Source organism: Mchenga conophoros, linkage group LG4 (assembly GCF_057382185.1).
Source record: "Mchenga conophoros isolate Kocher_MC1m ecotype Shallow Benthic linkage group LG4, M_conophoros_male_GT1.1, whole genome shotgun sequence".
Classification (NCBI taxonomy): Eukaryota; Metazoa; Chordata; class Actinopteri; order Cichliformes; family Cichlidae; genus Mchenga; species Mchenga conophoros.
Window position 1 is genome coordinate 20,850,181 of NC_140529.1, and position 23,833 is coordinate 20,874,013.

Below are 23,833 nucleotides of genomic sequence, written 5' to 3' on the forward strand. Positions count from 1 at the left end.
AGTTACTATTTACTTCTTTCAAGTAACTTAACCAACTCTGCTACTGACATTTGAGTTAAATAATTCCCAGAATACCATTCGAGAGTCTTTAATTACTTAATGTTGCTTTTCTCCGTATCTTTGCTGACAGGGTCGAGTGAAATTATTAACATTAACATTGTGGGATACTATCCTTTTAGGTACCCACATTGAAATATGCATTTGGCAAAAGCACGTGAACAGAATAGTGCGAGGTTTAAGTGCCAGATGGAATTATTATATTATCAAAGTATATATAGTCATAGGGTTTTCTTGTTCTTATGATGATGTCCACGTTTGGGGAATGTGCTCTTTTGATGGCGTTTATTAACAAACCTGTGATGACACAGGCTTGCGTTTCTGCGTGCACTCTGTGTCCATTCGGATTTTGATTTCGCTGTGCCTCCAGCTTACAGGGTGAAAAAAAGAAAGAATTCATAGAACAGAGCACTCTATAGATAGGGTGCTATAAATAACGCCACTGCACGGTTTATAACTGTATGCCAATTGTGCAAATATGCCTGTATAAGTATCATAGGTTTCACTTGTTTACAGCCAACAAGGGTGCGGCTTTATCGCTACTTTATATGCGCCCGCGGAGTTCACTTAAGTTAAATAAGTACACACACACAGAGAGAAACATATACACATACACACGGCCTACTTCCATAGTTCATTTGCGGAGAGGGAGAGAGCAAGATAGAGAGAGAGACTCAGACTAATTCCTCCACGCAGCCTGTGCCAATGCGCAAACAGTCTACGCCGTGGGATAGGTCTCCCCCAAATTGAGGCTGCGCTCTCAACGATCATGCGATTGAATGACGAGCGCGTCATGCTTGTCTTCCTCCTCTGCTGTTCGCTGCGATCGGTGGCTCTGCGTTCCGCAATCCCCTGGGATACTGTACCGCCCTCGATGGCTCTTCTATCGCCGTTCCGCTCCCACTGAATGGCTGTCCGGAGCGAGGAAAAACGAACCAGCGCTCTGCATCAGCTTCCCAGCGAGGGGGTGAGTGTCTTGTTCGGCCGTCAGTCAGTCGGTAGGGTCGTCTGATGATCCACCGGCGGCAGCGGCGGTGGAGGAGGAGAAGAAGGAGGAGTGGGTGGTCACCGTTAGATTTTTTAGGCTGATGGAGCAGGAGGGGGGGGCAGTCCAGCAGAAGCACCAGCAGCAGTGGGGCAATTAAAGTTTGGGATAAGTGCGCGACTTTAAGGGGAAAGCTGGTCCAGGCTGGCACAATCTAAACTTTCTATTGCCCTTTTCAGCCTAACAATAATAATTATAATAAAAATATAGCTCGTTATCAGCAGCGGAGCAGAACACGTTTAACTTAACGAGCCTCACAAAACATGAGAAAATTCAACGGCAGTCCGTTTGTTTCTGTCTCTCGCTTTTTTTTTTTGGCACGGCAGCTCTTGTGAGCGCCGGCTGCAAAAAGAATTGTGCCTTGTTGTGCTCCCCCCACCAACCACCCCCCCTGCTCCGTGCCGCACTGGTTCCGTCTGGCTCGCCCTCAGCTGCTGCGTGTCCTGGGATGACCTGTTGATGTCGGTAGAATGGAGAATGGCAGGGGGAGCGATTTCCCCCGTCGCCAAAATATTTAAATAAGCAACATTTTGGGCCTGACTAACCGGCGTCGCAGCACGGCTACCTCGTCCGCTCGGCCAGTAAGTGCTTTGTTTACCTTTGTGAGTGCGGAAATGCTTGACATTGTGCAGCTGGGGCTGAGTGTGCGCGAGGTGGATGGTGCGCCGGGCGAACCCAAAATATTTTAACTGTGGCGTTAGCTTTAGCCGTTAGCCACCTCCCATAGGCCGTGCTGCGGATGGAAGGAGAGGGCAATCAGATATTTCAGCGCTGACAGCCACTTGGAGGAGGGGGAATGGAGGGGGGATAGGGACTCCCGAAGTGGCCCGATTCCTGTAAAACTACTTTAGATTCGTCTAACCGATTGCCATTTGAGGGCACGTAAACAATCGCACGCCATCCTGGATTCCCCCTTAACGCATCCATGCTGTCCCTACCTCCCAGTAGCCTCCCGGCTGGGTAGGCACGGATCGGACACCCCCAGGTGGGTTAAACAACTCCTTATCCTTCTACACGTTATTTGGCAACACTTTCAGCACAGAGGCACACACATTAAAGGAAAAAAAATCAGAAATGTGAAGTTAAAAAAAGTCTGTTTGTAAAACAATCAGCCTTCTTGCTGTGAGGATAAGCAAAAGTCAGGCCTGCCAGGAGCACAGCTATGCAAGCATGGGCGCATATAATGAGGAAATGCCTATAGAGGGAACTGTGTGTGCCAGCTGCATGAGGGGCTTTTCCACATAATGATCTGAAAGGTTTGAACCAACATAAGAGTTTGGTGGAATAAGTTTCAAAATAGGCTGAGAACCAGTCCATCATAACACAACTTAGCCCCCCTTGAAATATTCTAAAGGCTGCTATTAAAAGTGTAAGGTCTTTAGTATGTTGTATGTCTGACCTACTTTCCTCCCAGGGCTGGCTGGTATGAGAGCTAAGCTACAGGGTTAGTTGGGGTGAATTTCATTTGCTCACGCTGTTGCTGCTGCACTCTACTGTATATATTTAAGGACCTGAGATTATTCTTCTCATCCCTACAGGCCCCCGCTGCCCCTCCTTAGTGCACAGGGCCACACACACATGTGCGTGCACACGCTTGCATTCTCGCTCACTGTTGGGGCAAACTGTGCAAACACACCCCTGCTCTCGGCCCAGTGTTTGTGTGTCTTGATGTGCAACCATGTGTGCTTACTGTGGCTCGCCAAACTGTAAACAAGCAGTATTGTCTAATGTCTGTGTGTGACTCAGTGTGCCTTTTGTGGGTTTGTTTGAGTTTGTGTGTGTGCGCATCTGTGTTTTAGTATGAGGGAGAGGGGAGCTTGAGTGAGATGGAGACAAAGAGAGCATTTCTCTTTACCCTGGAGCTTGGCGAGGTCCCAAATGAAAGGCTTTGGATATGATGGGCTGGCTCGCTTCAACCCTCATCAGTCAGTCACACTAAAGTTTGCTTTTTATGCCTCTCACAGGGTGGGCTTCAGTCACTTTGCTCTCACATTATCAGATAGTATCTTACACTGATAACGCTCTATGTGTGGGTGCATGTAGGTTCAGCAAGCATTCATGCAACACTTTTAAGTGGTAATATATCTCTGCATTGCAGGCCTGTACCCTCATCTGCACGCATAGAAATACTTATGACGGGCCTTGTGCTTTAAGTAAGCACGAGCAGTGCAATGCCATGTAGGCTGATCAATGTATCTGTTGTTTGCATTGCTCTTATTGAGGGTACAGAGGGCATATACATGCATGTGAATAGCACCTCCGAAATTGCTGTTTATAGAACGTGCTATCACAAAGCATAGCTGGTGTAACACCATCGAAGCATGTTTACATACCTTCACAGTATCAAGTGAGTAATGTAATATACCCTGCTTATAGCCCTCATAGCCACAGCAGAGGGAACGTTGGCTCATTTTAATTTAATATTGACAGGGATAATCTATCAATCTTAGAGCGGATATGGGGCAAAGGGGGGGCATGTTTGCCTCTGACTGTTGACTGAAGTGAATGGAAACATGCTATGCGGTTTTTGTTTAGGCCACACACACAAACACACGTTTGCACATAGAATACCAGAACATGACCCAGTTATCTGAGGACACGGGATTTTATAGCTCACAGAAGACACAGAAAATAAAAAGGCTTTCAGTAGCTGTTGGTGCCCAGCACCAACAGCTACTGCAAGGTTGAAGTGACGTATAGGATTAATGAAATGTAGATTATCCTGTGGAAGTTTCAACAAAACTTAGTTTGAAATATCAGAGTGCTGCGAGCCTGCCAATACTATTCGGTAGACTGTGCGAAGGAGAAAATGCGGCCCATGTCGTTTGGGTTTTTCAAGAGATATATTGTTTTAATTGTGGGGAACCTTCCTTTAACAGACAGGCATTTCATTATGAATACTTTGGCCTAACAGTAATAAAACAGGCCAGTTAGATTTGCTCGGCGTTTTATTGCATTGTGTTAATGTGAGGTTCTGACATTCCTCAGCTGTTTAGCTTCTCTTTGAGCTTTCTTTCTTTTAACATACGTAGCTGTGTTACATTACACCTTCACTCCACAATGCCTGGGGGGGGAGTCATCACTGCAACGAAACAAGATGAAGCTGAAACATGCGACAGCAATCATGATTAATGCGATGTAACCCACTGAAAAGTGATTCACAAAGAAAGTTTATTATGTATCAAAATGTCACATGAAGAACTACTCCACAGTTGCCGCATAAATATTCTCATTCCGAGTTCTTTGGCAAATCAAAGCGAGATCTGGAGACGGTCTTTCAACATATTGTTTGTAGTGGTGCAGTCAAAGGTCTCCTAACTGTTACCAGTTGCAAGTATAGTGGCGGCCCTGCTCTTTTCTGACCAGCCTCATGGTCAAAGTTTATCCACATATCGGCAAGACCAACAGGAAGGAGCTCATACTTGGTAAATGACGGCGGTTTTCACATGCGATTATATCTTTGCCCGTTCTCACACGTGGCCTAGCTGAAACATGCAGGAGGCAGCACCCGAGGCATCAACTCTCTTAGCATGAGTTTGCCAATTACTTATTACATATTAGAAGTTCTAACATGGAGCGCACTGAAAGTTTAGTTTAGTGTGGTCTCCTTATTGAACAGGCTTTCAGTTAAGATGTATGAAGAACTGGATTGTGAATATGAAGAATGAATTTACCTGAATTAAAACAAAAATCCTGTGCAAAAAGAAATATATCAACCATCGTTATTTGGGTTGGTTTGATAATAGTTGTAGTTGTTTTGTATGAAAAAGGTCTGATTATACATGTAGTTTGAGTTGGGTGCTCTTCCGTATCATGGGAAAAAATTCCATGGAGAAAAAGAGCGTGTTTGGGGGAGTGGGAATTTGGCTCAGTATTTCCATATATGAAGTCAATCCTGTTTTTCAGTAACCAGCATTTGGATCTATTCACTTCCTCATTTGTCCTCTTTGTTTGTTTCTGCCTGTCTCTATTCATTCCCAACAAGACCTTTTTGGTGGTGTGCATAGGCGCACCATGGCCCAGACCCTCCAGATGGCGATCCCAAACTTCGGCAACAACGTTCTAGAGTGTCTGAATGAGCAGCGGCTGCAGGGACTCTACTGCGATGTGTCCGTGGTGGTCAAGGGCCATGCTTTCAAGGTACTGGTGCACTGTTTCTCTTATTTGCACTCAACTGACTGAAGGTCGTGGTTATAATGAAGAAGAAAAGACCCGAGTGTAAACAAAAAGTCCTGTGGCAGTCGTGCTCCATGGAAAAGGAACGTCATTATTCTTCAGAAGAACTGCTGTTTGGACATTTTCTTTTTTTTTTTGGGTGGGGGGGATGTTGCAACATGTAACTTTTTGCAGCAGAGGCAGATGATGCATTATTCGGTGTGAATCCACATTTGTGCAAGTTTCTAGCTCCAGTATATAAGATGTTATTAATGTTTGTTTTAAAGATTGTTTTTTACGGGTTACAGGTTTTCTTTCATTTGCTGAGTAGTTTGAGTTATCCTGTCCATTAGAGACAATGTAATTTGTGCATTGTATTCATTCCTCAGTTAAATATTGGCCTCTAACGTTTTGTTTTTTTACCTTCTCTGAGATCTTTCACTTTGAGTAGGGCCTTCTTTTTCAGGGACATTGAAAGAACTCGATTAGTATTTTAAAAATGAAAGTACACTGAAGAGCTACTAAATCAATATGTTAATAAATCATTGGCTGGTTGTAGAACAGGGGTGGGCAACTCCAGGCCTCAAGGGCTGGTGTCCTGCAGGTTTTAGATGTGTCCTTGATCCAACACAGCTGTTTCAAATGACTAAATGACCTGCTCAACTTGTCCTGAAGTTCTCCATAGGGCTGGTAATGAACTCATCATTTGATTCAGGTGCAATGACCCAGGGTGATATCTAAAACCTGCAGGACACCGGCCCTCGAGGCCTGGAGTTGCCCATCCCTGGTATAGAAGCAGTTTACCAAAAGCTGTCAGAAGGGTTAATAATACAGGAAAACAAAGAAAACCCCAATTATCATATAACCCCCTGTGAGCAAGGGCGTTGGCGACAGTGGGAAGAAAAAACTCCCTTTTAGCAGGAAGAAACCTCCATCAGAACCAGGCTTAGGGAGGGGCAGCCATATGCCTATTGCAGTGTAACAAAGGGAGGATTGAGGGTCAGCCAATCAAGCCCTAACTATGTACTTTATTAAAAAGGGAAGTTTTAAACCTAATCTTAAAAGTATTGTTTATTGTTGTTGTTTTTTTTTAAACGAAGCTATACCGTGAGAAAATAAATTCTCCAAAACATCTCACTAGCCCTTAATAAATCAGTATATTGTAATATGTAAAATGATTTTTAAATTATGTTTTCTTTTTCTTTTTTTCTTAGGCTCATCGAGCAGTTCTGGCTGCTAGCAGTTCTTATTTCCGGGATCTTTTCAGCAGCAGCAACAACAGCAATGGTGGAGGTGGCGGAAGCAGTGAGGCCGGCCCAGCCGTAGTGGAGCTCCCGCCGGCCGTGCAGCCTCAGAGCTTCCAGCAGATTTTGGCTTTCTGCTACACAGGCCGTCTTAGCATGACGGTGGGGGACCAGTTTCTTCTCATGTATACTGCCGGCTTCTTGCAAATCCAACAGATCATGGAGAAAGGCACTGAATTCTTCCTCAAGGTAAAGCTAAATAGAAATAGAAAGTGAAGTAGCAGAAAACCTAAAGTCATTGTTTCATCAATTTGAACTGGTAAATTACAGGTTGAGATTTCTGTTTTGAGACTTTCTGCAAGGTAAGATCTATCTATTTGCTGACGCAAAGGTGATATATGCATTTATTGGTAGGTATCCTCCCCCAGCTGTGACTCCCAGGGCCTTCATGGAGAGGAGGCCCCACCTTCAGAGCCCCAGAGCCCTGTAACACAGACCAGTAACGGTGCAGCCCGGCCCGCCTCCTGTCTGACGCCGCTCCCTCTGGTATCACGAGTTAAGATGGAGCAGCCAGCGAGCCAACCAGAGGCGGCCACTCCTTACTCAGTGGTTTGCACTCCTGTAGCCAAGCGACTATGGGAGGGTGGCAGCACCCGAGATGGAGGTGGGGTAGGCTCAGGGGGAGGAGGAGGTGCCAGGAAAGCAGCCCGTTATTCCCAGGAGGCAGTGCGGGGCAGCGCTATCCAGAGCCCCGGAGGTCTCGGACTGGCTGTGGGTATGGGTGCCACCACGACCAACCTCGTGGGAATGGTGGCCGGTGGTGGGATTGGTGGCGGTGCCAGCACCAATGGGAATTCTGCAGCAGGGCTTATCATGTCAGAGGGCGCCAGCCCTGGCACCCTGAGTACCTATGCTAGTGACTCACCTATCAGCTACCATGATGACGAAGAAGAAGAGGAGGGGACAGATGAAAGTGCTGAGGAGCAGTACAGACAAATCTGCAACATGTACACCATGTACAGTATGCTCAACATGGGAGCTGCAGGTAATGGACAGAATAGTTATACCAACACATACAAATATATCTAGCTGAAGTTTTTCATTACACCTTGATTACATATTTGTATCCTTTATTTGGTTTGTCGAGACATTGTAACAGCACAAAATATTCTCATAAATATATTTTTATAGTTGATTCGAAATTTTTCCATATGTGGATTTTCTAGCTGCTGGTGAGCGTGTTGAGGCTCTACCAGATAACACGGAGACGCGAGGTCGGATGCGTGGCAGAGATCTTTCATGTCTTCCTGCAGAACTTATTGCCCAAATAGGCAACCGCTGTCACCCCAAACTATACGAGGAAGGAGATCCTGCTGAGAAACTAGAGTTAGTCTCAGGTATGTTTCTCTGTGTGTGTGTGTGTACCTAAAGACAGCAATATTTACAACTAAATTTAAAAAAAGAAAAGAAAGAAATTCAAAATGATTAGATTTGAGAGACAAAAATATCCAAATTTCATAGAATTGTCTTGGCTCGCTGTCTCCAAAATGTCAAACTTAACATGAGAAACCTGCAGGTGGGTGACGGATGAAAGAAAAACTGAAACCCTCGACCTTTACACTAAAGGGAATCCAGCAGCTCTGTGATGCTGTTGGGGGGGATGTTTTGCTTTTGTGGTTTAGGTCTGCTTGTATCTTTAGAGGCAAGCAAGGAATAAGAAAGAAAATGCCATGTGTGATCTCCTTTTTCTTATGATGAAACATTTCCTGTTGGGAGTGGTGTCCTCCACCCATCTGCAGAGCGCAAGGGGTCACTGAATAGTTTGGATATAAAACTGATGTTCACTGTTTGGCTTAAATCACCTCTTCTCAGTCGAGTTGAATTGGTTGATGGTTGATGAGAATCAAGCATCTTCTACAGCCATCGTCAACCATCAACAACAAAACAGGAAAAATCTTTTTTCTAGTGAAGTACCAGAGACTGAGAATCTAAAGTGCAGCATAGCTGTTGTGGTGGCCTGATACTGTTGTTGGATTTTCTTCTTTAATTTGTTGTTTGTCCATAAGTGTCAAAACAAAATATTTAGCATGTGGTTTGTAGAAAAAAAAGAAAGAAAAATACTTTGATTCTGCTACAAGTGTATCAAAAATGAAGTCTTTACCTTGATCTAAACTACAGAAATCATAGATACATTTATACCAGACTGTCGTTGGGTCATTATCTGATTCGTAAATATAGCCAAGCTGCTTCAAATCCTGCTTATACTGTGCTGGCAGTGTTTTAGGAATTCTTGTCATGCTGAAAAATTGAGCTGTTCCCAATTAGATGATTTCCAAATGGTTTTGCATAATGGATCAAAATCTGTCAATATATTTCTGTGTTCATATATTTAATCAGTTTTAACAAGATATCTAACACATCTGACTGAAGTGCTTATAGGTTGCAGACACTCAGTGTTGTATCTCTCTCCTGACCTCCTCTATATCATTGTGCATGCTCAGTCCTCCTCCTCTATACACACTGACAACAATTTGAACCAAAGAATTCCAAATTGGGTTCATTACCCCATAAGACCTGTGGATACTGATTTTCAGTCCAGTTCTTGTGTAATTTGGCGTACCTCAGCCTTTTCTCCCAGTGTTGAGTCTACAAGTGGGAATCACCAGATACTCCACAATACGATATTATCACAATGCTTCACTCATGGTACGATATTATTGCAATTTTTAACATTTTGTGACATGCTGAGTGTTGCGGTGAAATATATTGTGATTTATCACGATTTCCAACTGCAACTTATGTCCCTAAAATTAAACTTTGTTTGTACTGATATTATCCAACACGATAAAGTTATCTCATTTCAGTTATTTATTTATTTTTTGCTTCAAAATTAGATTGTGAAGCAAACCAACACTGTCCCTGAATTATTAAAACAATTACATTTGTATTCAGCAACCTTCCTGTTCTATATGAGTATAACCAGAATACAGCCAGCTGGCAGTCAGCTGAGTCGAGTCCCCACGAGTTATCCTTCTTCATAAAGGCTCATTCAGACTGATTGCAACATGTTGGAAATCTGTCTGCATTTCTAAATTAAAAGTTTCTGTAAACCTTCAGTATTTTGTCTAAGGGAGATTGCTGTCAGTCCAAGTCAGGCTGCGACTACTTGCAGAAAGGTTGCTTCCTGTCAGATGATACGAGCCTGCTTCTTCGTACTATATCGATATTTGGTATCCCTGATATCGCCACACAAAATATCACAATACGATACTGTATCTTTTTTTTTAGTTTTAATTTTAGTTAAGTCAGTGTTAAGTGACTTAACATACAAAAATCCTTCCTCTGGAAATGGTCAGCAACAAGGACTGAAAATGAATAAACAAAGAAGCTGATGTCCAAGGGAAAGTAGTTCTTCAGAAAGCCGGAAGAACTATTGCTCTAGACCACGATAAAAAAAATTACAAGTCTGGCTCCTTGGAAGCAAAATTAAAGATAAAGAAATGAGCAGCTGGTTAAGAGTTTTGCACAGTACTGCATATATCAGAAATATGTTATCAAACTAACTTATCTTATTCATATATTTATCTGATATCACAAGGGCAGCAGGGTGGTGTTGTTGTTAGTACTGTTGCCTCACAAAAAGGAGGTCCTGAGTTTGACTCCAACATCTGGCCAGGGCCTCTCTGTGTGGAGTTTGCATGTTCTCCCCACTTTTGCGTGGGCACTCAGGCTTCATCCCACTGTCCAAAGACATGCAGTTAGTGGGGCTATTTTAACTGATAATTGTGAAATTGCCCATGGGTGTGAATGTGAGTGTGAATGGTTATCTGTCTTTCTGTGTTAGCCCTGCGGCAGGCTGGCAACCTGTCCAGTGTGTACCCTGCCTCTCACCCCATGATAGCTGGGATAGGCTCCAGCACACCCACCACCCTGATAAAGATAAGGGGAAGAGGACAGATAAATCTTATATAACATAAAATAAAAATAAATAAATATTTTATTTTAGTGTTGTTTTTAGGTGAATAGTTTTATCTGCCTCAGTCTGCAGTCTGGAAATGAATGACATTATGGTTAAAGGTAGAGCTGAACTATTAAATACATATAGGCAGTATAGTATGAGGTCTAAATAGGACAAGGCAGGTAGCACTGATATATATTCATATCTTCAGAGGACGCTGTCCTCAGATGACTGAGATTTGCACTGGCAAGCAGAGCTGTATTGCACATGTGACTCAGTTTGTTTATGTCAAGGACATACTGTGACTGTGCGTGTTACCTTACCAGTGGGGTTACACACTTCACTCTGCAGCAGCATGTGCCTGTGACAGAGCAACCTGAAGCAAGTGTTTCAGGGTAGTTTTATACTACATTTGTAAAAGTCAAAGGAATAAACTGAAGTAATGAAACCAAATCAAACCTCAAAGCTGTGACATTTAACTGGCGCACAGGCTTCTCTCTCCCCACCCACAGCTGCAGTGTGATATGAATCAGAGCTGTTGCTAGATAAATAAACTCTCCATTCCAGTAACCGAAAGCGAAGATCCTGACTGTATCATTGCTGTACCTGACCCACAAAAGTTGAAGAAGGGAAATGCCATAAAACGAGATAGCAGATAATCTCAGTAGATAATCTACAGTGATAATAAATGGTCTCAATTATTTCTGGATTCTTTGCAGGTACTTCTGTGTATATATCACGAGCTCAGCTAATGAACTGTCATGTGAGTGCAGGGACCAGACACAAGGTGCTGCTGAGGAGGCTGCTGGCCGCCTTCTTTGACAGGTTTGCTTCTTCCCTCGATTTGTCTGGGTCTATTTATGCAAGTGTTTCATGCAAAGCGTAGTTTTAATATAGAAATTAAAGTTTTTTTTGTTTTCCTTTTTTTTTGTTTTTTATCTGCTGGCATATGAAGGATAAATCAACTATTTTTGTGTTTCCTCTGTTCTGTCTACCTCTTTCTTATTTTTTTGATGTATCAGGAACACTCTGGCCAACAGCTGCGGGACAGGGATTCGCTCGTCCACCAATGACCCGAGCCGCAAGCCCCTGGACAACAGAGTGCTCCATGCAGTCAAATGTGAGCGTACATGTTTTGTCTGTCTGTGGGTGTTTGCCCACAAGCATGCAAACAATTTGTGCATGTACTGATGGAGGGGAATGTACATGCATTCACACTGCATGCACACACTGTGTATTTACACTGTAAACTAAGCCGTATCATAATCGTAGCTGAATTAATGAGTTAGCTGTGTAATGTCTCAGTTTTCCTTTTAGGTACATTTAGATAGTACTAATAGTAACAACAATAATATTAATCTTTATTAATACTTGGTAATTTTTTTTAAAAAAAATCCACATTACAACGTGCCTCACAGCAGCAACAAAACAAGCATAGTTTTTTTTTTTTTTGGTTTTGTTGTTTTAAAAGCATAAATAAGATTTGCATTGGTATGATTAGTGTTTGGCAATAACTCTGTGACCGCTACATAGTAACATTCACCCTGAAATCAAGTGTTGACATCAGACACACCAGAACAGAGATATTGTCCTGCTTATAGTGAGGTGATTATTTGTTCAGACGTTCTATAGTTTTGAGTTTTGCGAGTTGCCCTTTTTCTTTACAGCTTTGTGCTTTTTCAGTAAAAGCTTGCTGAAAGTGGAAAATGTATCCATGCTCACCATAAAATCAGATTTAAAGACATGTAGCTGTGAGCGGGACTCGTGACATCACTACTAGTCTGAAGCCTGTGTTGCACAACACACATAATACATTGTGAATAGCATTTCAGCAGCACATGAAACACTTTCAGCAGTCTTTTTGTGTAAAACTTAAACCAAAAAAAATATGTATGTTCATGTTTGCAATCGAGGGCTGAGCAAAAAATATATTTTTAGAGTTGTTAAAGACAAAATAATCATATTTCACTTGTTTACTGGATCATACCAAACTAAAAATGGACATGCATCACATGACTGGTTGTAGCTGATGGAGTTGTGGAGTATGCCACGTCGTTATTCTGCCCAGTACAGAGCATATTTACTGTGGTGTGAGCCAGTAAACAAGTTAAATGTGACTGTTTTGTCCCTGTTGACTTGAAAGTTTACATTTTGCTAGCTTTTCACATTTAGTTTTTGGACTACATTAATTGGATCTTGGGTTCAGTATTCCACTGAGGTTTTTGCCAGTTGAAGCCTGACCTTGTTTTAGAATTTCTAACAAGGTAACAGAACTACTTTCATTTTTTTATTTGCAGAAAAACATCTCCTGCCCAAAATATTATGCAAATCATAGCATTTTTGTCTTTGAACATGCCTGGAGGGGATACTCTATCATTCTCTTGGCACCTTACATGTAGGTGATGTGCCAAAACCCCTGTGGGTGAAAAACAAGAAAAAAAACTGTCTGTGCCACCCATTACTTAAACCAAGCAATTTCTGTTTCAGTAGTGAATATTAAAAACATTCCCCTGAAGTAGATTTTTACTAGAAATCAGTCAGCAAAACAATTGTTGCTTTGTTGAGGTCACGCCACATGTGCTGGGGTTTTCTTATGCATTTTGCATACTGTAACGTTAGCCAGGATAATAAACACTGAACATGAGAGACAGCTGGATAAATAACTTGGCTGGTGTTTATAAAAGATTGCAATTGTCTAAAGTGTTTCAGTTGAATTTTAAACCGAGCAAGTGTTGATTCGCATATTGAATAGACTTTCTTTTGTCAGTCATGAGTCGTTTTCACATATGCTCTGCAGCCCTGATCATTTCTAGAACTTACTCAGCAGAGGTGCTCATGAGAAGGAAGATGTCCGATCCAGTCGAGTTGCAGTGTTCTTTAACTTGCGGAGATTGTGTAATATCAAACTGTGCCAATAAGCAAATAGCACAGGTGATCATTTGGTACACGCAGGTAATAACACAGGAATATTGCCTATTGGTTGTCACTTCTGCTTTCTCCGCACTCTCTCTGCAGGCATTTCCATCGACTGTGCCACAGAGTTAATTCCAATTCTGTGAACACCTCTAAAGCAGGCTGTTTCATGCTGTATGCTACACATAAATAGGAACAACTATGGAAATATCCTCTTCTGATTCCTTTGAAACTGTCGGAAGTTTTTTGTGTGCAAACTTCTATAGAGACTGTCGTGGTTAAAATCAAAAAGAAAAAGCCATAGCTGTAGTCATTTCCCTAAACACTGTAACTCTCATACAGCAGGCCTCTGTGTGCCTATTAGTCCTTTAGTTCAGCAGCTAAACCTGGCACACAGGTACGTCTTAGATTCCTGAAGGTTCTTATCTATATCAGCCATTGGGACATCATCATGCTGCCTAGGAGCCACCTACAAATGGATTAATATGATCGATTTTTAGCATTTCTGCATTTATACTCCTTGCAACATTGTATTGTTTTCATTCTGTGACCGGAGCATTTAATTTATATCCACAAAACTTGAATATTGGAATATATCTGATATATTATGTTGCCTGGCAACTATCTAAATTTAGAGCAGGACCTAAGCATTGCAGGCGGTCCATAAAAAATTGACTCACTTTTATACTGTCAGTCCCATATAATCCAGTATAGTCCTTAAAAATATTTATTAACCCCTATTACCCCTTTTAGGTTTTTTTTGCCAGCATCACAAATAGATCAGATCATACTGTAGTATGTGCATGTACTTAGAATAAATCCATCTTCATTCAAATATTGGTGAAAGGGATGCTTTTGTCTGTTGTGGGTAGAAGACAGGCAAAAGGATCTGTCAGTACACTCGTGAAATTCGTTCTTGGCTCCAGTCACATCATAAAAGTGTGATCAGCCTAATTATTCCCCCCCCCCCCCCCCCCCCCTTTTTGTTTTTTGTCAGTTTATTGCCAGAACTTCGCAACCAGCTTCAAGGAGAGCGAGATGAACGCCATTGCAGCCGACATGTGCACCAATGCCCGACGTGTGGTCCGTAAGAGCTGGATACCCAAGCTAAAGCTACTGATGGCGGAAAGTGACGCTTACTCTGCGTTCCTTCCTGATGGTGTCAAGACAGAGGAAGACGCCCTGGGGGCGGATCCAACCTTCGACCCTGCCTCATTGGAGTCCGCCAGTGGTGCTGGTATGGAGTCGGGCGGCTCTTCAGGTGAATCGCTACCAGGTGTGGGTGGGGACGGAGGACCGTTATTTTGAATGTTTGGTGACGCACATAACAGTATTCCCCAGTTGCGCTTGCCTTCTCACTCTTTGGCCCACGCTGATCTCTCACATCTTGACTGTCTATACTACACTGTTAGGGTCAACAGTTGTTGCCCTGATGTAACCAGGACTTGAAAACTTAAGGTTTTTTTGCTTTGACTGTATAATGGAGGTAATCAAGGAAAGGAAGGGCGTAAGAGGGTCTTTAGTTGTGTCCTAACTGCCCTCTGCCTCCCCTTGTCTTTTTAAGGTGTGTAAACACATCCACTGTTGCATATTAAATACATTCCCTGAGGTGCTGGTGGTTTGGGGGGAGGGCAGGGAGTTACTGGTGCAGCCTGAGGAGGAAGAGATGGCTGGATGGACAGATTTCCAGGAGCAGAAGTGACGGGTATATTGAATGTAAGTGTCGGTGGCATTTTTCTCTATGCAACCCTGACAACTTGTATTCCAGCCTCGGGAAAGAAACTAAATTTCAAAATAGATACATTATTAAAACAAAGTAACACTACCTGTTCTTCCTCCTCTTGCATCTTCCACTGATCACCCTGCAAGTATTCTTCAGCCTCACCTCACCTTTCTTGAGACCAGAGAATCTCACTCGAGTGTTTCACTGTGTGCTGTCTTATAGAAATATATCTCATCTGCCTATTTTTATTTTCTTTGCATGTTTCTCTGTCTGTAAACTGAAAAGTGATCCAGTAAGAAGGGTGAAAGCTTTTTACTCAGAAGATTGTAATGGGGGGAAAAAATGAAATTTGAAGGGCAACAGGTAATCAAAGCTGGTCATATTTTTAGAAGACAAAAACTATATTTATACAAGTGCCCATGCCTAGAATGGTGTGAGCAAAGAGAGCAAGAGGGATTGTTTTAAAATCTCAGTATTCAGCTTTTATTGAAAGAGGGCTTGTCAAGTAAGGAAAAGTGCTATTTTTGCAGGAGTACAATAATAATAATGAAAGGAGTCTTATCATAAGAACCTCAGTCATTTATTTTTATCCTTATTTTACAGTGAAAGTGATGGAATGAGCAGTTGAACTGCTAAATTTGACACATTTCATCTTTTGTCCACTATCTTTAAAGGAATAATAAGACTGCTTCCGCTGGCACGACTGTGACTATGATTAGCATTTCTTGTTAGGTTGTGAACCTGCAACATTCGCCTCCTTTGATACAGCATTGGCCCACAGTTTTGAAGATTACTTTTGGACATTTATAGGTTACATTTATCTGACAGCTCTGCTAGTTTAGCCTTCGAAGAAAAATTCCTAAAAGGAGGGAGGAACAAAGTGACGTTCACAAGAAATAATTGTGAAATGAACAAGTGCATCTTTCAAATCTTGACGTCAATAAGCTGGTGGGCACAGTGATGTCGCAGGGAGGCAATGCTGCTTGAAGCAAAAAGGTTTTAATGGTACTGTGTGTATGTGTGTGTTCGACATAGTTCTCTGGTAAGAAAGCCAAGTTTGTATTGTGAAGATGTGTCTTTGGTGTGTGGCTTATTCATGTATGCAATGCACCACCTCTTTCATCTGGAAATTCAAAATGAGTTTTATTTTGAAGTTTGAAATGATTTTGCACCTTCCATGAGCGATAAGAGTGGTGGTTTCTGCACCTTATTGAGAAGAACTAGTAGTTCATGCACCTTTTGAGAAGTGTTGTGTAGCAATCAAACCCCTTTAGGTGGAATTTGCCTTGATGTTTTTTTTTTTTTGTTTTTTTGTTTTTTCTTTCTCCCATGCCTGCCTGTATTTGTTGTTTAGTAGTGGCACGAACGCCTACTGTAAATAATCAAGAAGACTGTTGAGTTGAATCCCAAGTGTTCTTCTTTTTTTCTGTTGCTGAATGTGTCTGATTTAAGAAATGTCAACAACTGACCTTTTGTATGTGGAAGTTGGTGTTTGCTAGAAACCTTCTGAATGCATGTTAATCTGTTAAGGACGGAGGTCAGTACAGGGGATTCATTCTTACATTTGCAGGTGGAAAAACCTGAAAGTAGTCCGGGTCTGACTCGGAATGTGTTCTTAACCTGATACGTTCGCACGGACTGATTACTTTCTCTTTCAGGAATTTTTTTTTTTCCATAGAGGTTCTATTTTTGTGTAGAGAGGTAGAGTTTGAAAGCCAGGAAGATGCTGATGGTTCCTATCAAAGGCAGTTAAGTCTTACTGAAAAGAAATAAAATGACTAGTGGCATGATAAAGATTCTAGCTCAGCATATTTTCATTATTGTTTCAAATTCTAGGTTGGTTTAGGTGGGTGATACAGTATATGGATGAAACATAAATGCAGTACCTTGTGAGCATTCATTAAGGGTAATAACAAAGAAACCTCAGTTTTGCATTTGACTGTAGATGCCACATGAGCACCCCTCCCCCACATACCTCAAGTATCTTTGAAGACTGTTGTGCTTCCTGTCCCTTATGCAGCTGGTGTCATGTTTCACTCCTCCAAGTTTATTCATGCGCTTCATAAAGGCAAAGCAGTGGTTTATGTTTGAGCTGAATTATAATGTCTAGCTTTAATTTGTGTAGAGGTTTTCACAAGATGTTGCTTCACATTGTTTTAAGTATGACTATAATTTTTTTTCAAATCACCAGACTTGCCAGGCATGTTAAAGTTGCCATAATCAGCTGAAAAGTTTGCTTTGTTACATGCTATTACTCTGTCATTGAGTCTCCAAATAAGATAAAATATGACCAATTAAGATTTCAACGTGAGAAACACGTTTCTGTTTGTCTCCCACAGTAATCATATTACTGTGACCCACTGAATGACTTGTACTGTATTGTGAGTCATTAACGAGAGCTCGGCTACGCCAGTGAATTGGTGTCGACTCTAATGAAGCAGCTGCCCAACCCGTATACGGAAATGTCCCCACTGCACCATTGACCTAGTAAGATTATGCTGCTGTTGCAGCTTCAAAGCTTTTACTACATATAAACAGTGATTAGGGCCCATGTTGCCATCAGTTTAACAAGTTCAGTTGAAATAAAATGTGGTTCCGGGACATTTCGGGGGTTTCACCCTGAAGTAAAAGTTCACTGACAGCTAAAAACTCCCTTATTCATAACTTGATTGCTCAGTTGCTCAGTCCTCCATCATCACTAGGTATGTGGGTGTTACTCGTTTTTAATTTGTGTTCTTTTGAGAGCTCTCTTGCTTTTTTTTTATTGCACATTCTAAGCAATTTCTCTACCTTTCAGCGTACGTGTTTACACTTACAAAATGTAGACCTACACACTTGAATGGATAAGGTGTGGCACGGCATTGGGAACCTTTTGTCACTAAACAGTACATAGATAAATATGATTATATACATGTATAGATAAATACTGTATATTATATATAGACGCACACATAGTTTGTTTGTTGTGCACTCGCAGCATGAGGTATATATTTACCCAGATACAATGCTTCTCTTCACAACCTGTGCAGTTATTGGTCTGCCCATGTCTTTGCCCCTGCTCTTTGCCCTCTGTAACCCTGTAGCACCAGTGGACCTCCTGTACTGCTCATCCTCTTTCTGTGTTCCAAGTGCCAATAACTTTGTGAAAGCCCTGTAACTGTGACCCAACATTATCAAAGGTAATTGCACATTAACAACTTTAAGATAAATGAATACAAATCATAGAGAAAATGTCAAAAATGGAACAAATAATGAGTATCTTAATAAAAGATTTGTAACAATTTCTCCAAGACTCCTCGTTTTTGTGTTTCCTTAATCGCTTTAATGTCATTTGCTCTCATGGCGTTTGCTCACTGGTGAACTTAATTGAATCTTACTTTATTGCAAATGATTTAATGACACAGCTCTGCAATGGTTAGCACTACTGTGGTTAGCACAGCAAGAAGAAGTGTACTTTAATGTAATTTATTTAAGCACCGTTCATAAACCTAATTTAAACTCAACGCTTCAGTGTTCACACCTGGAAGCTGTCATGTATGACCTGTCGCTTTCATACTGTATGAACGTGTCACACACAGTTGTTTTTGCCATCATTTGTTTACAGTTTTGCTTTGACATGCTTGAAAAGAGCTTCCTGATGAGGTGTTAAATAATGGGTTATATTTCATATTTGGATAAAAGGATCTGAAGCACCGTCACTGTCTCCATTTTCATTGCATGCATGACCTTTTTTTAAATCTTTGTTTTAAAAACAGATGTCAAACATGCAGGACAGAAAAGTGTCATGTAGGCTTTTAAATTTCTATTGTTAAGTGCACCACCCAGTGTTACAACAAATACAGGAAATTAAATCACTGAAACTGTTCAAACATTGTATGATCTTGTAGCTCAACAGCTCAAATCTAACCTTATGGTGATATTTACAGTAATCTTATACTGATGAAGAGCAAACATTAAAACTGGAGTATTGGGAAATACAGCTATAAATTGGTTTCTAGATGAAGAACTGATCTATATACAATAACCCACATCTGATATCAAAGATTTGGCTCCTTGTTAAATTGCTGTTTAGTTGGCTGCCATTGTAATGGAGTGTGTGGTAAAGAGGATTTTAAATAGGATTTAAACCTCTGAATCTCTTGTTTGAAATACCTTTTTAAAAAAGTTGTGATGCTGTATAAAATGTAAAAGGAAAAACAGAATGCAGTTGTTTGCATGTTAAATAAAATGATATTTTGTTCACAGTAAATATATCAGATGTTTAAACTGAGACATTTTAGTTTTTAAACCAAAGCAAATGTTGTTCATGAGCTCAGAACCCCAGGCCTAAATCTTGATTAAACTATATTAATGGTGGGTGGGTTGGTTTTTTTGGGGTTTTTTTTTAAAACAGCTAAAAGGCTTGAGCACTGAGGGACATGGTTAAGTGTATTACATTCATAGATTCTCAAAGATGCTAATCTGAAATTGAATCGAATCTAAGGCTAATTTGATTTATTAGAACAGACATGGTAAGAGCTGCCATCCCATCTCCATCATGGATACAGTGTTTTATATGAATGTACTAAGGAAGCTATTAACAACTTTTTCCAACTCTATCTTCTCTGCATCACATGTTAGCCAAGGTTAGCAAGACAAAACTCATCTCTTACAATGTTAAAGCACCGAAGCTCATTTACTTGCAAATGCTAGCCATGTTTGCATAAGAAGCGCAGGTCGTAACTGATTTCAGAACAGTAAAGCTGAGCCAGTGCCAACTTTCCTTGCACTCTGGTCTGCCCTCAATTTTATCTATAATGCTCATGCGCAAACCACCAGAAAAAATCCGCTGGTCTCTCAGCTTGCCCAGCTCCGGTCAATATTCAACAGGAGATGGACACACCTGTATTACAGAGAGAGCTATTAGACTGAAATAATCACAGCTTTCAGCAACAAAGCTGGCTAGGGGCCACAACATGGCAGAAATGTAAAGGCTGAATGCACATATTAATTGAAAGGCCAGGAGCTTTATGACTGTGCTGTCTGAGATGAAAGAGATGTTATTTTGGTGTATATATATATGTCTATTTTTAGATTTGACAAAGCAAGCGTTACTTTCCTTGTAATGTGACCAAAAGATTCTGAGAATCTAGGGAGCTCTCTGTGCACATGTGACAAGGATGAACATTAATACTGGATGATGATTGCTGGGCCCTCAGATGGCGCTACCCAGTGGCTGATTTAGAAAATTGTACATGGGTGGACAAAGGAGGAGCAACAGGTCTAGGCAGAGTGGCAGATACCTCTTCAGTGAAGTATGTGAAAATCCCCAGTATGTAAATGGAGTCAACAAAATATCCACAAACACACTTTAAAACTATTTATTGTATCATTATCTCTTCTAAGAAAACAAAGGTTTTGGACAAACAATTAGTTTATACAATGGCTCTACAGCTGGGGGCAGTTGCCCCTCTTTAGAGGGGAACTGGACTGAGGCTAAGTCAAAAATCTGATTTTTATTTATTTATTTATTTATTTCATTTCTTTGAAAAACATGATGTTGCATTCTCTGGACTAAAGAGTCCACCCAGCTTGTTATCAGCGCTCACTGGACTGGACTTGTTGCACAGGTGGCATCTATCACTATCAATTTGCTGAGCTGCTGAGAGCGACCCAGTCTTTCACCATTGTTTGTAGGAGCATTCTACATGCCTAAGCGCTTGATTTTATACCTGATTTAAATTATTTAGATGGGTGAGTGAATAATTTTGGCAATATAATGTATTTCTGCAAAACAAATCACAAGTGCTAAAGCACAGATATGTTTGGGAAAGGTCAGTGTAATGAACAAAGGATTTAAGAGGCAGACTTTTGAAATAAGGAAAGAACGTTTTCACAATATTCAAATTTTGGAGCTCCACTAGTAGACTATATGCCACCTTTCGGTTGTCCCTAGAGTCTAAGAAAGACAAGCAGGGATAATAGCTTGTTCAATTTTTCACAAACTTGAGAAGTTAGCAAATACTGAGATATCAGATTGTGACAGTTTATTGATTAGGATATCTATCACATAGCCTAAATTTTTCTCAGCTGTCCCTAGCTTGATTCCTGGCTGGTTTTACTTTAAAAGCATGTTATTTATCCCTCTTCACTCTCTCAATATTCCCTGTCTTCTCCCTCTATGATGAGAAAAACAAAAATCTCCAGTAAAGTTTAAGCTTTTAAGTGGAATGATTAAAGTGGAATTTTTGACTAAACATTTTATTTAAAATTTGAAACTAATGTGTAATAAAATGATTACATGAAAGTAAATATGTTGCAAAAAAAATATTATGTTTATAGTATTAGACTTGCTCTCAGACCTTTTGACCCAATATATATTTTACACTATTCTACTGTTACATTCCCATGTAGATGGCAAGCTATTCTTCAGATGTGGAGTACAAGCATTGCTTGCGCAAAACAAATAGTCTTCCAACATGATGGCTGCTGCCCCCTTGTGGACCACGAAGGTATTGCTTTAGGCCAATCCTATAATGAATACATAGAAGAAAGAAAGAAAGACCTTTAACAAGCGCATTTATTCATATCACAATTCAATAATACAAACAAACGCTCACAAAATCAAAGGAAACATCACAATAAACCACCCAAACCCACACACACTTAGGTCCACGTGTAGTTAGCAAAACAAATACACTAAATAATAATAGTACTCTAAAAACGCAAAACAAGTGCACCATCCTCCCTCAATGAACATAAAACATTTTGAATACACCACAAATCTGTAAACATATGTAGATTACAAGTTACACTATAAAAAGCATGCTCCACTTTCAATCTTGATGCAACTAACCCCTTAAAACTAAGTGCTGCATCAGTCCAACCCTGTCCAAGCATTTTATTCTTCCTTGTTTTCCAAATTGCTAACTTAGCCATACCAAGAAGGAAACTGATTAAGACATGAGCCTTCTTTTTAGAAGCTCTGTACTTAAGACTAAAAACAAAAAAACAGCAATAGAAAAACGCTCACCCAGGGCTTCCACCCATTCCTGCAATAAACTAAACAGGCTTTTTAACCTTACACAGGACAAAAACAAGTGTTCCAGTGACTCCTGTTGTTCACAAAACAGACATCCACCCCTAGTCGGGTCAAAGCTCTGTGTCTGTTCGTAGCTATCAATCCATGTATAATCCTCCACTGGAGGTCACCCACCCGTTTCTCAGCGGGTGGCTTATACAGGACCCTCCATCTGCCCTTCGGGGCAAGGTCTGAACCAAAAACCTGAGTCCACCTCGACTCCCTGACCCCTGCTAGAGAGCACAAGTTCAGCACCTTGACACAACTTTGATACAGGTGCTTCTTCCCACATGAACTGAGAACACCCAACACCGGTGTTCTCAAAGAGAGAAGCAGTCCATCCTCCTCATGCCAGCCATCAAAAGCTGGCACAGTTGAAAGTACTGGAAATACGTACTCATATCCATTATGCCACTGGTCAGCCAGATTGCAGCGTCCAGCAAATACTTTCAGTGACACGGGTAAGGACTCCCAGACCTCTTCAAGGATCCTCTTTAAGATCCTGGTGGACTTGATGTTAGTAAGGTTGCACATCCTTTCTATCGATAGTCTTGCGAGGTGACCCAGTTTCACAATCCCAGCTTGAATGAACTTGGTCCTTATTCCAGGTAATGACAGCAAACAATCCCGTACAAAAAAGTCATTGTGAAACAATGGTTCCTCAAAAAGCCACAGGCCAGGTCTAGGGTCAGGGTCACAGAAAATCTTCAGCGTTTTCCAAGCATCCAACACTGAACGATAAAAAGGTGTTAAACCCGTCATCTCAAGCTCTGAAGAAAGAAAGAAAGAAAGAAAGAAAGAAAGAAAGAAAGAAAGAAAGAAAGAAACTGATTTTATATAGGATTGAGGTCCTGAGACTGTCTAGGGCAGCGGTCCCCAACCCCCGGGCCTCGGACCGGTACCGGTCCGTGAGTCGTTTGGTGCCAGGCTGCGAGAGCTGAGGCTCAGGTGTGAAATGTATAGTTTTCAGGGTTTTTATCTGTTTTCAGTGTTATTTTGTTATCGTTTTTATCGTTTACTCAGTTTTCCTTGGTCTTTTCACGTGTGTTATGAATAAATTTCTTTTTTTCGGTACCGGTACTAGTTTTATTTTGTTGTATTTATCCACGACACCTTAAAGGCCGGTCCATGAAAATATTGTCGGGCATAAACCGGTCCGTGGCGCAAAAAAGGTTAGGGACCGCTGGTCTAGGGCATTCCATGACACTAATGTGTTTCTTCTTTAGCCACTCCTTTGCTACCTTGGTGTTATGTTTTGATGACTGTCATGCTGGAAATTGCAATTAATTGTGGCAATGGCTAGTGTGTAGCTCGGGAATGCTTTCGTTTTTCTGGGATTTAAGTGATGCCTCACTGATGTAAAGTAATGCATTGCCTGATAAATTTGAAATGCAATGTAGATATCTGATACTGAATGAAGACATTAATAATGCATGACCAGAACAAAATGCAAGGCAGCCGTAATGCATCAGCTTATTCTCGTGTACTACAATTATCAGAAAACTGAATACTCCACTCGTTAAGACAGGAAATGCTTTGTTATGATTTTGTTTCAGCAAAAAAAAGAAAAAGAAAAAGAAATTAAAATTTAAAAAAAAAAAAATCCAATTTTAAATGGCAAATAAAATGTTACAATTAAAGAGCAGATGACTTACTGCCAGACATGATGTGCTGTGTT

General features: G+C 41.0%; 1 protein-coding gene across 4 annotated transcripts; it reads left to right on the top strand.

The window, feature by feature from the left end:
- Positions 1-762: 762 nt before the first annotated feature.
- nacc1a (nucleus accumbens associated 1, BEN and BTB (POZ) domain containing a) lies at positions 763-18,380 on the top strand. Of its 4 annotated transcripts, XM_085270919.1 has the most exons (9): positions 763-1,024; positions 1,087-1,091; positions 5,088-5,242; positions 6,472-6,750; positions 6,916-7,546; positions 7,728-7,898; positions 11,179-11,284; positions 11,482-11,579; positions 14,370-18,380. In XM_085270919.1, the coding sequence occupies exons 1-9, from the start codon at positions 837-839 to the stop codon at positions 14,678-14,680; spliced, it is 1,944 nt and encodes a 647-aa protein (XP_085127045.1). In that variant the 5' UTR covers positions 763-836; the 3' UTR covers positions 14,681-18,380. The 4 variants fall into 4 exon arrangements, with proteins under 4 accessions (XP_085127045.1, XP_085127044.1, XP_085127042.1 ...); XM_085270918.1 differs by lacking the exon at positions 1,087-1,091 and having other exon boundaries at positions 849-1,024; XM_085270916.1 differs by lacking the exons at positions 763-1,024; positions 1,087-1,091 and adding an exon at positions 1,297-1,683.
- The last annotated feature ends 5,453 nt before the right edge of the window (positions 18,381-23,833 follow it).

Excerpts from the sequence above, each read along its gene's own strand:
- nacc1a (XM_085270919.1), top strand. The coding sequence starts at position 837 with ATGACGAGCGCGTCATGCTTGTCTTCCTCCTCTGCTGTTCGCTGCGAT. Across the intron at positions 7,547-7,727 it reads GCTCAACATGGGAGCTGCAG|CTGCTGGTGAGCGTGTTGAG; the intron begins GTAATGGACAGA and ends TGGATTTTCTAG. Across the intron at positions 11,285-11,481 it reads CTGGCCGCCTTCTTTGACAG|GAACACTCTGGCCAACAGCT; the intron begins GTTTGCTTCTTC and ends TTGATGTATCAG.